This window comes from Cajanus cajan, chromosome 7, assembly GCF_000230855.2.
Source record: "Cajanus cajan strain Asha chromosome 7, NIPB_CcT2T_4, whole genome shotgun sequence".
Lineage (NCBI taxonomy): Eukaryota > Viridiplantae > Streptophyta > Magnoliopsida > Fabales > Fabaceae > Cajanus > Cajanus cajan.
In genome coordinates, this window is record NC_138523.1 from 59472031 (window position 1) to 59490208 (window position 18178).

The 18178-nt window shown below is 32.3% G+C and overlaps 1 protein-coding gene across 1 annotated transcript; it reads left to right on the top strand.

The window, feature by feature from the left end:
• The first annotated feature begins 3901 nt into the window (after window positions 1-3901).
• On the top strand, window positions 3902-18102 carry LOC109796105 (transportin 1). Its single transcript, XM_020355740.3, has 29 exons — window positions 3902-4307; window positions 4710-4997; window positions 6127-6216; window positions 6309-6386; window positions 6481-6561; window positions 6867-6917; window positions 7258-7343; window positions 7845-7911; window positions 7998-8054; window positions 8143-8172; window positions 8252-8311; window positions 8464-8577; window positions 8816-8929; window positions 9885-9983; window positions 10722-10847; window positions 10950-11024; window positions 11177-11248; window positions 11419-11529; window positions 12018-12101; window positions 12855-12962; window positions 13745-13846; window positions 14106-14168; window positions 14251-14325; window positions 15594-15665; window positions 15742-15866; window positions 16969-17020; window positions 17096-17164; window positions 17254-17313; window positions 17429-18102. The coding sequence occupies exons 1-29, from the start codon at window positions 4101-4103 to the stop codon at window positions 17510-17512; spliced, it is 2700 nt and encodes an 899-aa protein (XP_020211329.1). The 5' UTR covers window positions 3902-4100; the 3' UTR covers window positions 17513-18102.
• Window positions 18103-18178: the final 76 nt, after the last annotated feature.

Consider the following 18178-nt stretch of genomic DNA (forward strand, 5'->3'; position numbering starts at 1 on the left):
TGTCTAGACGGAACACATCCTTTTCCGAGGTGTCTACATCTCGAGGCGTTGTTATTAATCAGTGACGACTGTAGCCATGCTTGTTTCAAACGAATCGGGTAATTAGTTCATTTCATTTTAAATAGTTTGCTTGTAAAACCAGTGGAAGAAAACTTTTTTTTTTTTAAATATCCCAAGTAGAGAATCAATTTGATCTGATTTTTTAAATATAATTTATGGCGATAAAAATATTTTTTTAGATCAGATATATGCCTAATATTGAATTATATATGCCCGGATATGAATTCTTGTTATTTAGATTGTTTTCAATTTACTTGACATAATATATTCATTTGATATCACTATCCTAAGATTTTACCTGTCTTTTTTATTTTATGCCAGCCTATTGTATAATATATAATTAATATTAAAAATGTTTAATTTAATTCAGTTCAATTGCCATTAAACAAATTATTCAATTATCAATCTGATTTTCAAAACAGTAGTTTGAAGTCAGTGACACAATTGGACTAAATAATTGTTTTGTAAGAATTCAAAGTGCTTAAGATAAAAACATTTTTGGTTAAAAAAATTAGAAAAATAAAGCTATTGCATGGACAGAGATTTTTTGTTTTTTATTTATTGAAATTGTTTATCACTGCAAATCTTAGCCGTGTGTTTAAAAACGGGAAGATCAATTTTTCCCTTATAGAGGCATTAGCCTAGGTGACTCTGTCTCACCCTTGTATCGAAAGATTTGCACATTGCATGTTGGATAAGGGGAATACACGTAATTGGATTCAGATATTTATGAGCGGAAATGGACCAAGGATATCTTTTATTTTTTGCTGATGATAAAATATTGGTGCCAGAGGTTTTGAGCATCATGTGGATGTGGTTAAGGATCTGCTTTATTCCTTCTATATCTGGATCAAAAGTTAATAATAATAAATCCAAGCTTTATGGTGTGTTTGAATGAGGAATTTTATAAATTTAAGGAATTTTAAATTTTTGATATTTGAAATATTTTGATTTTAATTTTTATCATTTTTAAAATATTTTATTTGAATAAATTAATTTAAATTTCTCAAATTTTAAATTGTTAGGTTTGATATGATAATTTAATTCCACCATGATAAAATTAATTTTAAAAATATATTTATATGTTGAGATTTTTAAATTAAATTTTATAAAAATAAATATTAGCTAATTTTTAAATATTTAATAATTTTAAAAATTAATATTAGATAATATTTAATAATTTTAAATATATTTTTAAATATTCAATAATTAAAATCATGAAAAGATAAGAGATAAGATAAAATATATAAGTGAAATAAGAAGAAAAAAATATGAGAAATTTTAAATTCTCTCTTTTGGGAGAATTGAAATTCTACTATTTCAAGAAACTTTACAAATGTTTGAATTTCAAATTCCTTATAAATTTCTCAACCAAACAAGGTATTTCACCTCAAAGAATTTAAAATTCTTTAAATAAATAAATTCTTCTATTTAAATTCTCCATCCAAATACATTATTATTTCTTTTTCTTGAAAATGTGAATCAGGACAATTCTAGCTTTCTATGTAAGGCATTGGATTTTTAGGTAACTTATGTTGTTGGTTCTCCTTAACTAGGAGTTCCAATTCATGTCTCAATAAACAAACAATCTTACGCTTCTCTCATCGATAAATTACATGTTTGGTTTACAAATATTCACCCACGTGGTAATAGAAGCCGCAATATTGAATGCATGTTTTAGTATCACGTCAACTTTATTTATTAAAATGTTAAAATTTTGAAGTTAAAAGCATTTATTAACGTGTTTAAAACTTTATTGAGAATATAATAATGACATTTAAGATGTGAAAATTATAATTATTAACTTAAAAAAATTACGATTTAAATGAAAAATCATATTCGACTATTTGAGGTGTGAAACACGTTGTACTTTTATGACTGTAAATCAACTTTAACATAATAAAACATCAAATACACACTAATTTTTCATCTAGTTTGATTCGAAAAATAATAATAAACTAATGTTGATAACGTGTCATAAACACACTATTTTAGTGGGAAAAATGGTTGATTAGAAGTTCAAATTTTTATTATAAGATACATCATGCAATCTCAATTCATTCTAATAGATTTTTGTGATGAAATAGATTGGTCGATAGGGATGACTAAAGAAATTTAACTCACAAATCAATACATTGACCCATAAAAAATTAACGAGTTGGATTAAATATCTTAATTTATTTAGTTTCTCATGCTCAATTTGTTGAACCAAATTAAGATGAGTTGGCTCATCAACCTGCTTAACTTTAATTTAATTTTTTTATTTTATTTTTAACTTTAAGTTAAATAAGTCTCATGAGATTTATTATATGAGTAATTTGTGATTTATTATGTAATAAATGTGTCATGTATTTGATTTATTTTATTATATGTAATTTAAAATTTTTTTGCAACAAATTTGTTGGAAAAATTATTATTATTATTATATTATAAATTACATATCTATTTTATTATATAACAAATTTAAAATTTATTGTACAACAAATCAAACTAAATCTATGATAATTTGAGAATTATTTTATTATTTATATACACTAATTTATGCTAATTTATGTGATTCTTTTAGATGTTGCAAATTTAAATAAATTTTTGTAAACTTTTTTTTCCTCTTTTCTCTTTTTATTTATTTATCTTTTTTGAGGGTTGGCCTACATGTTTGTCAACCCACCCTTTGATAGGATGAGTCATGACATCCAATCCATTTCTTTTGATGACCAGTCCGATCCGACCCGTTTTAGCAGATTTAAATAAGTTAAACTGATTCGTTTTGTTATCTATAATAGTAATAAGTATAAACATTTTATATGAGGGGTATCCATTGATGCTAGATAATGCCATTTATTATATTGGGAGAAAATTGTTTCATGAGTTGTGTTTTTGTGATCTCTGAAATGTTAGTTTGACTTACATGGTTAAACTTGTGTGACGTTTGATAAATTTCCCTGCAACTTACTTGGTTCAACAATTTTTGATAATCAAATGTGATTAGTTTAGGTTGTGATATACTTCTTTCTTCTTAAACAAACTTTCAAATTGAATTTTATCTCCTGAAAAAGACCCGGGTCAAAAAAAGCAATCCTGCCATATTGATTTTTTCAAACTTGAATATGATTACTTTCAGTGGAGTAATCATGTACCCTAGATTTAAAAATATATATTTTTATAATGAAATAGTCAATGATATAAGTATGATCATGTAACAACTAAATATGTTGTATAGCCAAATCGTTAGATATACACTAATTTTACAGGGAAATGGTAAATAAATTTGATTTTATTTACCCAAACATGAGAGCTATATTGCGATGGACGAGTAATGAAAGTTTAAATTACTAGTAACAAATTATCACCATCCATAACTCTTGCTTAAGGACACAACCCATCATTAGGTATTATATTTGATTTATTCCTTCCCCAACACAAGCTGAATGTATGGGTTCAAAGCATTGCAAAACACGTAATCAGAAACGTAATGACCATACCTTCTACAATTACAGCCAGATCGTGCCACTAGGGATTGATTTGTTTGTTGTATTTTCAAGCTTCATGAACGTGCATCAACATCAACATTAATGTTAATATTTATATTTACTAAACTTTGCGTGAAATTATAACAAGACTGCCCCAGAAATGTTTTCTGTGGATTAAAGTGAAACGATGATGACAAGGAGAATATGATTTATGAATTATTATGTTTCAATGTTTTTTTTTTTCTTTTCAATATTTATTTTAATTTTGATATTTGTTTCCTCTTATAGCCCAACGAAGCAAAGGCCCAACCTAAAAGACGCAATAGTGTGAAGTGAGAGAGGGTTGCATTGTATCTTTTCCTTGCTGGCAGAGCGAAAAGTTATTTGTATTGTTTTGCGAGTGTGCTCGAGAGCGAACCTTCAACACGTTGTGTTGCGTTTCATTTAAAAAGCGGTGTCGTTCTCTCACTCTCTCTCTCTCTCTCTCTGCGCCAGCAAATATTCCAAAACCCCTCTCTCTTCGATTGAACGCCACAAAAACCCAAATCGTGAGGGCGGATTCCGGTGACGATGGCGGCGGCGGCGGCAGCGGCAGCGGCAGCGACTCCATCGTGGCAGCCTCAGGAGCAAGGCTTCAAGGAGATCTGCGGCCTCCTCGAGCAGCAGATTTCGCATTCTTCCTCCGCCGATAAGGCTCAGATTTGGCAACACCTTCAGCACTACTCGCTCCTTCCCGACTTCAACAATTACCTCGCCTTCATCTTCTCCCGCGCCGAGGTATTCGCCAATTTTTCACTTCACTCTGCTACTGCTCTATTCGCTCTATCCAAACCACACACTCTTCTCTTATGTGCTTCCTTTGCATCTATGTGAGGATCGCCTTAAGTTGTTTTGCTTCGATTTGATTCTGTCTTTGATTTGATTGTTCTTAGTGAAATATACTGGACTCATGATTATGAAGGTCATACTCCGGCGAGATAGCCCCGCCGTTTGCACTGTTTCACTAGTCAACTCTCTTGTTTTGTTCTTAATTTCCCCTAACTTGGTTTGAATTAGGATAGTTAGTTGTATCTTGAAATTTTTTTATTTATTTGCAAAAATTATAGCGGTTGTGGCGATTATGCTTCAAGTGATGTTGATTTAATAGTAATGCTGCTGTGGTGATTTTCTGTTGAACAGGGGAAATCGGTGGAGGTTCGCCAGGCTGCAGGGTTGTATCTGAAGAATAACCTGAGGAGCACGTATAATACTATGCAGCCTGCATACCAACAGTATGTGAAATCAGAGTTGCTGCCGTGTCTTGGTGCAGCGGATAAGCACATAAGGTCAACGACCGGAACTATTGTCAGTGTTGTTGTTCAAATAGGAGGAGTTGCTGGGTGGCCTGAATTGTTGCATGCCCTCGTAAATTGCTTGGACAGTAATGATCTAAATCATATGGAAGGTGCAATGGATGCGTTATCCAAGGTATGTTACCCATGTCAGAGTCGATACAATATTCTTAAATTACAATTTTCAAATAAATTGAAAGTACTTTATTGAATGGTGCTACTTAGAATTAGAACCCACTTAGAGAAAGGAGTGAATTTTATTATTATTTGATTTGATGTACCCGAGTTTTTATTAGATTGAAAGAATAGAAACAGAGGTAATAGGAGGATTACCAATCCTCCTTTGAGATGACACAAAATTATTGAATGGTTGTGTCATTGACGGTTTTGATTTGGATTTTCTTCAAAAGTGATCAAATGGTTGGGTCATTGACAGTTGGATTGAGAATAGCACCACTACTCACATGTTCTGTTTGGTAGTAGAATTCTTAACATTTTCAACCTCTCCCTCCTTTTGGATTATATATTTAATTCATTTTGGCGTTTCTCACCGTTTCCCAAAGCATCTATTGTCTATATGTTTGCATTTTTGAGAAAAATGAGCACACATCTATAAGAAAGATAAATATATGATATGGAAAGTGCTTATTTTTGGTGCACTTATAGATATATGTATCTGTTTGGATACACCATGTGAGGGACAATATAGGAGAATATTAAATCACTGAAGGGACTTCAAACAATATGAATGGGGGATTTTGTGGGAGCTAGAACAAGTGTTTTAAATTTTGGATTTGTAATATCAGGAATGGTTATGAATTATACATTATTTATATAAAAATATAATTTAAATATTTAATATAGTTTGTCATTCTGATATAGAAATTTTTGGAAAGCTTTTGTATCCAACTCAAAGTAGATTTTTTACTAGGTATGAATGGGGTGCTAGAAAGTAACTTGTGTTTAACTTGTTTTTTGTTGGTATAGTTAGAAGATATAACTCCCTTACACTGGGTCAGCTTATAATAAGAGTAAAGTGGTACCTTTTGTTGTAGCTTCATGTCAAAGCTGGAAATTGAACCCTGGTCTTTGGCTAAAAAATCAATTGCCAAACAATTGGTGGGGATTTGAGTTTATATGCTTAAGGAATTCACATTGGGTGACTAACCCTTGCAATTCTAATGATTGCTGGAACATTACAGTCTCAGAAACTGATACTAATATTTTGTAACTTTTTAACACTTCATATTTTACTGTGCATGTAGATTTGTGAGGATATTCCTCAATATCTTGACGCTGATGTACCAGGGTTAGCAGAACGCCCTATTAACATATTTCTTCCCAGATTATTTCGGGTAACATCAATATTATCTTATAATTGTTTTCTTTCACTTCTTATAACTGTATATTCCAATTGTTTATTTTTTTTCTTTTATTTTTGTTTCAGTTTTTCCAATCTCCTCATGCTTCATTGAGAAAGCTATCGCTAGGTTCTGTAAATCAATATATTATGTTAATGCCTTCTGTAAGTGTATCATGAGACTATTATCTCAGCTCTGGTTATTAAATTAACACTGCTGTTTTGAATTAATAGTAATAGTCTAAATCTTTTTGTACAGGCCTTGTACGTATCCATGGATCAATATCTTCAAGGTCTTTTTATTCTCTCAAATGACGCTGCTGCTGAAGTGCGGAAGTTGGTGAGTTCATAATGCTTTATGTGCATGTATTTGATGTTACTCAAATGAAATGTTTTCCAACATTGATTTATTTTATGTGCATGTATTTCTTGGAACTCAAGTTGATTTATTTGTTGGTTTGAATTGCTAGTAGTTGAAGGCTTTGGTCTTTTGACCTGCCCTCGGCTACTGCGTATTCTATCTTATATGTATACATTATTTTGATCACCTGAGAGTCAAAACTGGTATTTTCTCAATTGGGTTATTACGTTTTCTTATTAATGTTGGAATCAATTGAAACCGTCCTAGTTGCCATTGATGACCAGGTATGTGCGGCATTTGTTCAGCTAATTGAAGTTCGTCCATCATTCTTGGAGGTGGGTATCTTGTTCTGATTTATTGGAGTTTTTAAATTTAATTGTATATGCTTATTTTTTGGGTTTTTTTCTCACTGAGGTGGTTGATCTACTTTATTCATTCCACCAAACTATCTAGGCGTTTACTTGTTTAAGTAGAATTCATCTGGAAACAGTAAACTCAGAATATATTGCCATGTTTTATATTCTTATCTTGCATTTTATTATATCTAAATGCATTTCTAATTTTCCACCTACACAAACAAGCAAGCACCAAATCTCTTGTCCATTTGCTTTCTTCAAGATTAATGTTTTTTCTATCCGCTCTTTCTTATCTAATGCAATTGTTAACACACTGCAGCCACATTTAAGGAATGTGATTGAATACATGTTACAAGTCAACAAGGACACAGATGATGAAGTAGCCCTTGAAGCCTGTGAATTTTGGTACTATTTATTTTGGATGTTATTTTCTTAGTTTTACAACTGGTAACTGGAGTTCATTGTGTTTTTCATTTGGGTTGGAGAGAGGAGTTTTGAAACATATTTGTCCTTAGGGTGTATAAATTTTACAATTGTAGACCATTCTGTCAAGTTCATCTTGTTTTTAAACTTGATCAAGTACCTGTTTCAAATCATTTTTGTTCCCAAATTTGTAATGGTAGCCAGCCTGGTGGATTAATGTATATTTATTTTATACTTTTGTTTGGGATTGATAAATGGGGCTTATTTTGTCTGCCGTTGGTTACCAGGACGGTATACGCATAACTTATTTCATGTTTCTAAAATCAGCATGCTGATGCAAATAATAAGAGTTTGATGTTTCTATTGCACAGTGATGCTATATTTCAAGTATACTTAAAATTTTACGCTGTACTAAAACTTAGTCTAATTAAAATCCTGGGTGCTTTTTGCATCTTTTTCTGTATTTAATAATTTCTATTGCAGGTCTGCTTATTGTGATGCTCAACTGCCACCTGAAAACTTAAGAGAATTCTTGCCTCGTCTTATTCCAGTAAATCAAATTATACACATTTTCTTTTATAATTGTTTTACCATGTAAGGTTTGGAATTTGAACTTTATCTGTTGCATCTATGTAGGTATTGTTGTCAAACATGGCTTATGCAGATGATGATGAATCACTTATTGAAGCAGAGGTTTTCTCTTGGATTGATTAGTATTTATAGGTGGATTTCAATTAATTCTTATTTATGAGTTCATTTGTTTGTACATTTTTTTTTCCAGGAAGATGGTTCTCAACCTGATCGAGATCAGGTCTGATTGTTTTTAGTTGATTTGCTGGGTCTTATTTAATATGAGATCACCATATTTATCATTGTGTTTTTCACTGTAGGATCTTAAACCTCGATTTCATGTATCAAGGTTTCATGGATCAGATGAAGCAGAAGAAGACGTATGTTGTATTTGTTCTATGGATTGCTTATTCTGATTATTTGATTAATTATCTTGACCTTATTATTGGGGTTTGTGTAGCTTTTGAATGATTATATGATAAAAAAGATGCTTCACTAATTTGAAGTCAATTTTTTTTATTCATATTTACAGGATGATGATGTTGTTAACACATGGAATTTACGGAAATGCAGTGCAGCTGCTCTAGATATTCTTTCAAATGTGTTTGGAGATGAGATCCTTCCGACTCTTATGCCTATTGTTGAGGTGATTTTAAGCTTCTTGAGATCATTTTGTAATGAGGTCCTAATTATCATAGTGGTTAAGAATGAGTACCTGTTGAACTGGTGCTTTATTAGTTAAAGGCAAATTATGCTTAATGATAGTGGATCAAACATAGATGTATATATGTAACACATCTATAATAATTAATAACTATTTTATGACACTAATTTTTCTCCAGTATTTTATGAGGATATACTAAAATTTATGAGAATGTGTGCAGGCTAAGTTATCTGCTGGTGGCGATGATGCTTGGAAAGATAGGGAAGCTGCTGTCTTGGCTCTTGGTGCCATAGGTGAAGGTTGCATCAATGGTCTTTATCCTCATCTGTTGGAGGTATATTTTGTTCTTTGGTTCTGATGTCTTTAATCCAAAAGCAAATGGCTTAATTGTGGGTTCTTTTGAAATATCTCATAGTTATCAACAGTTTATTTTTAGAACTATTTAGATTATCCAATAATATCTAGATTGTATCCTAGAATATTTTGTAGATGATCTTGTATGACTAGTTTCTCTATTTTCAAAGTTTCCACATCTCCTAAATCCTAACAGTAACATCTCATTATTTATTTCCTTATTATAGTTGGGATCAAAATTAGTATAAATTCTCTAAGTTTTACATACATCACAATGCATCTTATTGTAGTGCATCATAGTACACAAATAAATGTTATTCAATGTGACTTTTCTCTTCCTTTATACATAAGTTCTAAAACCCCATAGGTTTGTGCATGGTTGTGTCTTGCTTCTCTGGCTACACAGTTTCTTGTTAATTTCCTTTTATTATTTCTAGTCATTAGAGAAAGATTTATTCTTTTTAGTAGAGCTGCTCCTGTTACAAAAATATGATAACTTATATAATCATTCATGCTTTGTGATGTACTTCTGTGCAACTGTTGCTTTTTTCCTCATTTTGTTCTGATTTATTCTTGCTTATGTTCAATTATTCAATCACTATTGCATACATAAGAGTTATGATGGTTCCACGGAAATTAGTCATTGGCAAAAACGCAAAATTGGTGGATACTTCGTACTAATAACATGATTACCAAAAAATGCTTATGAGCTATGTTACTTGCTGGATGGTTTGTAATCTGAAATTCATGCTAAAAGAAGGAAATTGTTTCCTATTCATTGTCATTCTTATTTTACCTAGTTGGGATTTGTGATCTACTTTATTTATTTCTTATGCTTACAAGTTTGTCAGATTTTCTTTTAATTTAAAATCTCTCGTCACCGTTATTTCTTACTAATTCAAAATATTAAACAATTCTTTGTTCTGCAATTTTAGATTGTGGCATTTCTTATCCCTCTTCTTGATGATAAGTTTCCTCTGATACGAAGTATTTCATGCTGGACACTATCTCGATTTAGCAAATTTATTGTTCAGGTATTAATGTATTTTGTTTCCTCATCTTGCACTGCTATGGTTTTTGTGCACTGATGCTTTTAACAGTTCTACAAATTTATGTAATTCTGAAGATTTTGATCTCTTGCAAAGTTATGGCAGTATTAAATCCCATTTACTATCAAAATCATATTTAATAAATTTACTAATATATACCTTATTATTATATAATCCCAAAGTATATAAATATTATATTCTCTATTTTTGATATTATTACAACTTTATTGAAATATACTCCACTTTTTTACTTATGTATTTAATATTCAAGTTTGAGCTTACAGATGTTATAACTTAAAATTGCATATTCACCACAGATTCACGATCTGTTAACGTAAATTTTTATACCAATAAAAACTTCTTAGGGTGAATATTTCACTAAAATATTAGTAAGTGGAAGACTCGCCTCATGCTAATTGTGCTCATAAAATTTGGCATGCATGATCAGCTTGATAATTAGTCTATTCATAATAGTTAATGGATCAAAATCACTTTGTTGCCAAATCTAACATCAGTCTCAAAGGATCTCAATCCATTAGAATATTGTAGGTTGTCCATATGATTGGAAGATGACAAAAAGCAGGAGCAAATATTATAACACTTATACGAACAGATATTTAAGTTTAGTAACTCTTATATAAATATAGAGCAATTTGTTGTTGTATAATACTATAATTTTAATTTCAAGGTTGTCTTCTTTGAATTTGAATTTGTGTGTCTTAGGGTATTGGGCATCCTAAAGGCTATGAACAATTTGATAATGTTCTTATGGGTCTTCTACGAAGAATTTTGGATGATAATAAGCGGGTACAAGAGGCTGCTTGTTCAGCTTTTGCAACTCTGGAAGAGGTTCTGACTGCAATTTTTGTTCTATTACCCTTAATGGACTGATTTAATTTCTACTTTGATTTTAAATTTCTATAAATCTTAAATTTGGTTTACTTATGATAGGAGGCTGCTGAAGAGTTGGCACCTCGCTTGGAAATTATACTGAAGCACTTGATGACTGCATTTGGGAAATATCAGGTGATTTCCAGACCTTAATAATATTTGTTTTTTGTAAAATGAATCATGTTTTGATGGACACTACCTCTATTGTTATGATATTGTGCCATGTTTCTTATCATTATATGCATGTTCAGACATCTTTAATTGTAGTCTTTTGTTATAAACTTTAGAGACGAAACCTCAGAATTGTATATGATGCTATTGGAACTCTAGCTGAAGCTGTTGGAGGAGAGTTAAATCAGGTATATTATTATTAGTAATGATCCAGTCCATGGTTGAATAATCCACTTTCTTCCTCAACCCAAAATTTTCTCTTTTTCTCAAGTAATTTGTCATGATTTATTATTGATATTCTCTATCCTCTGTTTCAAAAGACATTTATTTACCCACTGTATCTCTCCTTGCTTTGCAGCCTGTTTATCTTGACATTCTCATGCCACCATTAATTGAGAAGTGGCAGCAACTTTCAAATTCGGACAAAGATCTTTTTCCACTCCTGGAATGCTTCACATCTATAGCACATGTATGCATAAGGCATCTGTCTAACCATCTTGAAAATTTTTTGTCATTTGCAGGAATATATTCTATTTTCAAAATTGCTTGAAAAGTTATGTGCAATTTTGATACAGCTTAGGTGTTTCTATTTATGTTGCTAAGTAGACTAGACTAATATGTGGAATCAGGGTCTAGTCTAATTTAATTCTAAAGGCCAGGTTATTCTGTTTGTCACTCTTTTTTTCATGCCTTCTCATCTGCCACAACAAGTTATAATTCCTTCAAGATGACATGTTTCTGTTAAACATGATAACGAATTCTTCTCCATGTATAATATTTAAATTCATAAACTTATGCTGGTAGCTGGAAGTTAGGTTATCATTCTGATTCACATGTTATGCATGGAATTTGGGGGAAACTATCTATATAATTTGAATTTTTACATGGACTATATTTGTATCATCATATGTATTTTCTTGCTCCTTATGTGGAATGCTGGTGTTCAATTTTATGCAGGCATTGGGTACCGGTTTTGCTCAATTTGCTGAACCTGTTTTTAGGAGGTGTATAAATATAATCCAGACCCAACAATTTGCTAAGGTTCTGGTTACTTTTTCTGAATGTTCTTTTAAAACTTTGTTTGCTTTATATCTTCTTAGAAAACTCACTTTTTTTGGTTGTTTCTTAGGCATTGCCTGGCATGTCAGTTGCCACCCTGTTAGTGCTACAAGTTTTTTCCTTCTTTAATCTCTCATTCAAATGATGGTCTACTATCTGATTTCTTTTTAGTATATAATAGTATTAGTTTATATAGTTACTTAGTGTTGAAACCTTTAAATTATAAGGTTTTAGGTATATAGAAAAATAATAGAGACTGAATACTATATAATTGATATTGACTTGATATGATACGTTGTAGTACAATGTGATGATAATACCTGAAGTGTAAAAGCCTTAATTATACAATTAGTTCTAACTAAATAAGGTAACAGATAATAAATTATAAGGAAACATAAGCACCAACAAAAAATTGGGAAACTAGTCCCAAGTAATAATTTTGCTTGAATGTGCTGTTATCTAATCTGTTTATTATCTTTTATTGATCACTTAAGGGCTACTAGGCCTGCTATATCGGTAGATGGATCTGAGTTACATAAAACCTAATAATATCAAGTGTTATTATGGTGTCTATCAAATTATTAATTTGTCTGCATAGCCTATTTGAATCTAGATGATTAATTTCCTTGGCCTTTATGATTGTCTAACAAACTACTGTATTACCCGTAGAGTCTGATTTTGAGATTTTATTTTATTTTCCAACAAGTTGAGGCTAATTCTATTAATCTATCTCAGGCTGATCCTGTTGCCACTGGGGTTCCTTATGATAAGGAGTTCATTGTTTGCTCTCTTGATCTGCTTTCTGGACTAGCAGAGGGTCTTGGCAGTGGAATAGAGAGTTTGGTACTCATCCAAAACTTGTATTTTCTATATATGAGATCATTCTTTTCTGTTACTAATGTTCTATGGTTGGCAATTATCTGTTCACATACAATGCTGTTTACTTCTGTTACTAGTGTTATTGTTTTCATTTTTAATGTTCAATGTGTGCAACATTTGAAACATCTATTTATATAATGCATATTTGGCAACGTTATGCTCAGCTTTCTTAAATTAAGAGTTAATTATTTTTTGGCATGGAAGTAGGATTGGTGGATTATCTAAAACATTCAATGACCACAATGTTTACCTTTCAGTAATAAGCATATTTGTGAATTCATTATATAGTGGCTTCATCTGGCAAGATCAGAGGCATCAACCTTAAGATCATTTCCCTTAGGTTTCTGCATGCTGTTGTTTTTGTCTCTTTAAGAAATCCTCAATAAACTATTATTTCAAACCATGTAAGAGATGTCATTGAATTCTTTCTATTCATGAATCATGATTAAAGCTGTTCTAAATTTTTTAATGTCATAAAAGTCTTGAATTTGGTTTTTATTTTAATTTCTTCAGTTTTCAGAATAATTGCAGGCTTTGCAGTTAATGCTATCCCTAAAAGGCATATTTTCCCTTTTATTTTCGCCTTGCCTCCAAACATGTAATTGCTTTTTGTATTCATAAAACTTGTAATGGACAACAACTGCGTCTTCTGAACTTGCTGTTGTTATTTGATGTCTTGATATCTGCTTGAGATAAGTTAAACTAGAGTTTTATGATTTATTGAGATTATCTTCACTATTTGGTAGGTTGCACAATGCTCTTTGAGGGACCTACTTCTGCACTGTTGTATGGATGATGCTCCTGATGTTCGACAAAGTGCCTTTGCCTTACTCGGAGACCTTGCACGAGTAAGTTCATTACCTGCTTACAATTTATCCAAGCCCACACAGCAATAAGCTGATCCTTACCCTGGTGTCTTTCAAACGTAAATTCATTTTTTTAAAGGCAAAATCTTATTTATTTATTTGGGGTTGGGGAGGTGGGGTTTGAGTGGAAATAAGTTTGGGTCTAACAAAACATATATTCTTTCATTTTTGGAGGAGAGCAGGGATTGTTTTGTAGACTGTATGTTAGTTGATGGTATTCTAACAATTGTAATTTGGCTAGGTGTGCCCGGTACATTTGCACCCTCGTTTATCTGAGTTTCTTGAGGCTTCAACCAAGCAGCTGGTATGTGTGTTCTTGATATTAGTTTATCCATAGGGTTGCGTTTATTTAATCATTTTATTCTTATATCGTGTATGGTGTACAGGAAATTTCTAAGGTAAAGGAGGCTATTTCCGTAGCAAATAATGCATGTTGGGCAATTGGAGAACTAGCAGTTAAGGTATGCAATTTTTAGTGCCGCTTTATGATGAAATGATAGAAATATATGGAAGCTAGAATCTAATTGGCATTGATGGACATTGGTTTGCATAAAATAGTTCTAGACTGCCATAATTAAGAATTAAGATGATTTCTGGTTCAAAAGCTGTGTTAGACAGTGATGAATACTGTGAATGCTAAACAATTGCCCTCAATATGCTAAAAATGGTCTCTTAGATTTGGGTTCAGGGTTGAACTTTACAAATCTGACTTGAAAGATGAGGATTATCCAAGTCATATAAGCACTTCTACTTAGGCCATATTTGTAAGTGATGTGGGACTAAACACCGCCCTTGAGGATGCATTTAAGGTTTGAAGTCACTTTAAAATTCAGGTTGACCAACAATGAATTTAGTACAGGCTTTGATACTATTTTAGAACTTGGCCTAATTTAATCCCATAAAACTAATAAGATGAGAATTGTTCACGTTTTATAAGTACTACGTAGGCCATATAACATCAATAGGTGTAGATGACGGGGGATTAAATACACTTGCTTGAGGCTGCAATTAAGGCAACCAGGAGAGGCTACAATTAAGGCAGGCCGGGTGACAACAATTAAGATGACTTCCAACAATGTATTACATGGTAGAAAAGCCATGTATAGAGGAGCTAGTCTTGCTACTCACAGTGTAGTTAGCCATCGATTTTGCCAGGCTCAAGATTTAGCTATACACAATACTAACAGTGATTTATTATTTCAACAAATCGTGGTAACCCAGTCTTGTCTCATTGTTATTGGGTTGATATATTTAGAGTAGGTTCTTGACAGATAATTTTGCAGATATGATAATAATATATTACAGCTTCCTTTATTGGTTCCTTGATGGAATTTTGCATTCATTGATGTTTTGTTTTGATGGTTTCCACATTAAATTTTGAAGGGAATGTTTTTCAATCTTAATCTCATCACCTCCAAAGTTGAAATGGAGCACTGTCTAGAACTAATGCTTTGGATTTCCTGCACATTTCATGTCCAGTCCACCTCTGATCGAGTATTGGAGTAGATTCTGTTGACATGGTCTTGCAGCTTTGCTAAATAATATGCAACATTATACCTAGTCTGATATGTTTGTGTTTGAAGCTTGTTTTTCCCTCATGGATATACTTTTCTTATTTATATAATTATATTATGCTGTTATTAGTATGAATATCTTCTGACATTAACTATTAAATGTCACATTTTGTTCATTTTTATGTAAAACGTTTGATTGTGAATTATGATTGCAGGTTCGTCAGGAAATCTCTCCCATCGTTTTAACTGTAATTTCATGCCTGGTCCCAATTCTTCAGCATGCAGAGGTAGGTCACTGTCTTGTTACATTCTTCAATTATAATTTTGGTCATGTGTAGTTGCTGATTGTCTTGCTGCTTATAGGGGCTCAACAAGTCACTTATAGAAAATAGTGCAATAACACTGGGGAGGCTTGCATGGGTCTGTCCAGATCTTGTATCACCACATATGGAGCATTTCATGCAATCGTGGTGCACTGCTTTGTCAATGTAAGATGTTGTACCACTTGTTTGTTTTCTACTTTTTTATAGTCATGACTTCCACAATGAGCACATCTGGATCTCTTCAGTCACTGCAATAAAGAATGTTTTGAAATTCGAAGATGCTTTTGCACATTTTGAGGTTCATGATAAATTGAGTATGAATTACTGATTTTCCTTTTCATCTCAGATGGATTGCATTTCTAGTTTTGCCTTTTCATCTTCGATGGATTTAGTTCATGTTTACTTTACTTAACCCATATTTTTAGGAGGGCTTTCTGGGATTCAAAACCAAATGTCTTCAGCATAAGTTGAGAAATTGGTTATAGTGTTGTTCCCTTGTGAGTTTGATCAATTCAGTTTTAAAGGTGGTGGCTGGGATTGAAGATGGATGTTTTTCTTTCGAAAAAGGAAGATGGAGGAGATCTCATTAAGTGGCCTAAAAAGCTGTTGAGATGCATAGTGACATGCCTTTAAGAAGCAATGTTAATATGTTGGTTTTGTTTTATTGCCCTGAAACTTGCCTTTTGGGTCATGTCGAACAGACTTTTATAAAACAGTGCTATACACTGCAACCATTAAAATAGCTATTGAGATCCTAAATCAATTATAGATATGACCAAGGTTAGAGCAATCCTCATCTCATGAGCTGACTTTTGAGGTTGAGTTAAGCTTTTAGGCTTAATTGAAGATGGTATTAATAGATCTGATATTGGGATAATTTCTTTCAAATTCATTCATTGAGGACCCCCATTTAATATGAACATTTTTACTTAAGGTTTTAGCAGTTGCAATCTCCCTGGTAGTATAAATATTGGATCACATGAAAACATCAAATTGTGTTCAAGGCATTTACTCTGTCTTAGAGGTCTAAAATGTCATCTGTCTTATAATGATCTTATATATTTATCTGTCTGAGAACTTAGAATAGTCAATAGTAGTGCCTGCAATCCTGTATTTATTTAAATATTTGGAATTCATGCATGATATAACATATAAAGGAGAGGAAACCAATATCTCAATATCTTCCAAATTGACCATTATTTTAGATGTCCACTGTTTCATTTCAGGTTATCTTGTATATTGATTTCTCTATCTTGATTTTTTGCAGGATACGAGATGATGTTGAGAAAGAGGATGCTTTTAGAGGTCTATGCGCTATGGTATGCTCCTATTCACATGGTAAATTTTTTTCATGTAGACTTTTAAAGTAATTGGCGTTTGACATTTGTTTTCAGGTCAAAGCTAATCCTACTGGAGGTCTAAGTTCACTTGTTTATATGTGCAAAGCCATTGCAAGTTGGCATGTATGTTTTGCCATCACCACTGTCATCTTAAAAGTTAACATGTGCTTTAGAGTTTCTGTAACATAACTGCTTTTTATTGACGTCTATAGGAAATAAGGAGTGAAGATTTACACAATGAAGTCTGCCAGGTGTTGCTTGGGTATAAACAGGTTAGTGACTTTGTTGCTTCACTGTTGGGTACACGTCTGCCTTGGGAACTATAAGTTTATAGTTGTAATACTTTCCTCATGAAAATGAAACTATAATCCCATGTTTATGCTATAGATGCTGCGGAATGGAGCATGGGACCAGTGTATGTCTGCTTTGGAGCCTCCAGTAAAAGAAAAGCTTTCAAAATATCAAGTATAATTTAATCGTGTGAGCTTTGTATCTGCATTGACCTTGTCGGTCATTTTGTGTGTTGTCAAGCAATATTGGAGTCACGGGTCATATTAAGCAAGAGCTTAATCTCGGTCCAAGTTTTCAGACAGGGTAACACTACTTATACAATTCGTTTGAGCTTGATGATTACAGGCAGTTCCACAAGCCTTCAAGATCTCATTTGATGGAGTTTCCCATGAGAAATGTACAGGGGAATGACTTTCAACCTTTAGAAATGCTTGATTCTTTGTTGCCTTTATAGTTAAAGCCGTAATTAAAGGCGAATTTTATTCGACCCTTGTGTTCGTCGTCACAGTTTTCCAATATTTTTAGTTTTTTAAGTTGATAGGTTGTGTCTTTGCTACACAGTTTTGTACCACCAGAGAGAGAGAGAGAGAGAGAGAGAGAGAGAGAGAGAGAGAGAGAGAGAGAGAGGGATATTATCTGACTTGTAGTTTCCAGCGTATTTAGTTGTTACATTGTTTGTAAGCTGTAACTTGAAAACCGATTTCGATCGTGTTGCCTTAGGCTGCACATCATTTAAATTTTGATTGACAATAATTATTTAAACTTGTGTATGCTTTGTGGCCTGCAATGACTTTTTTTCTTCTACTTTCAGCCAAAAGGGAAAATTGTTGACATTATTTTCCTATG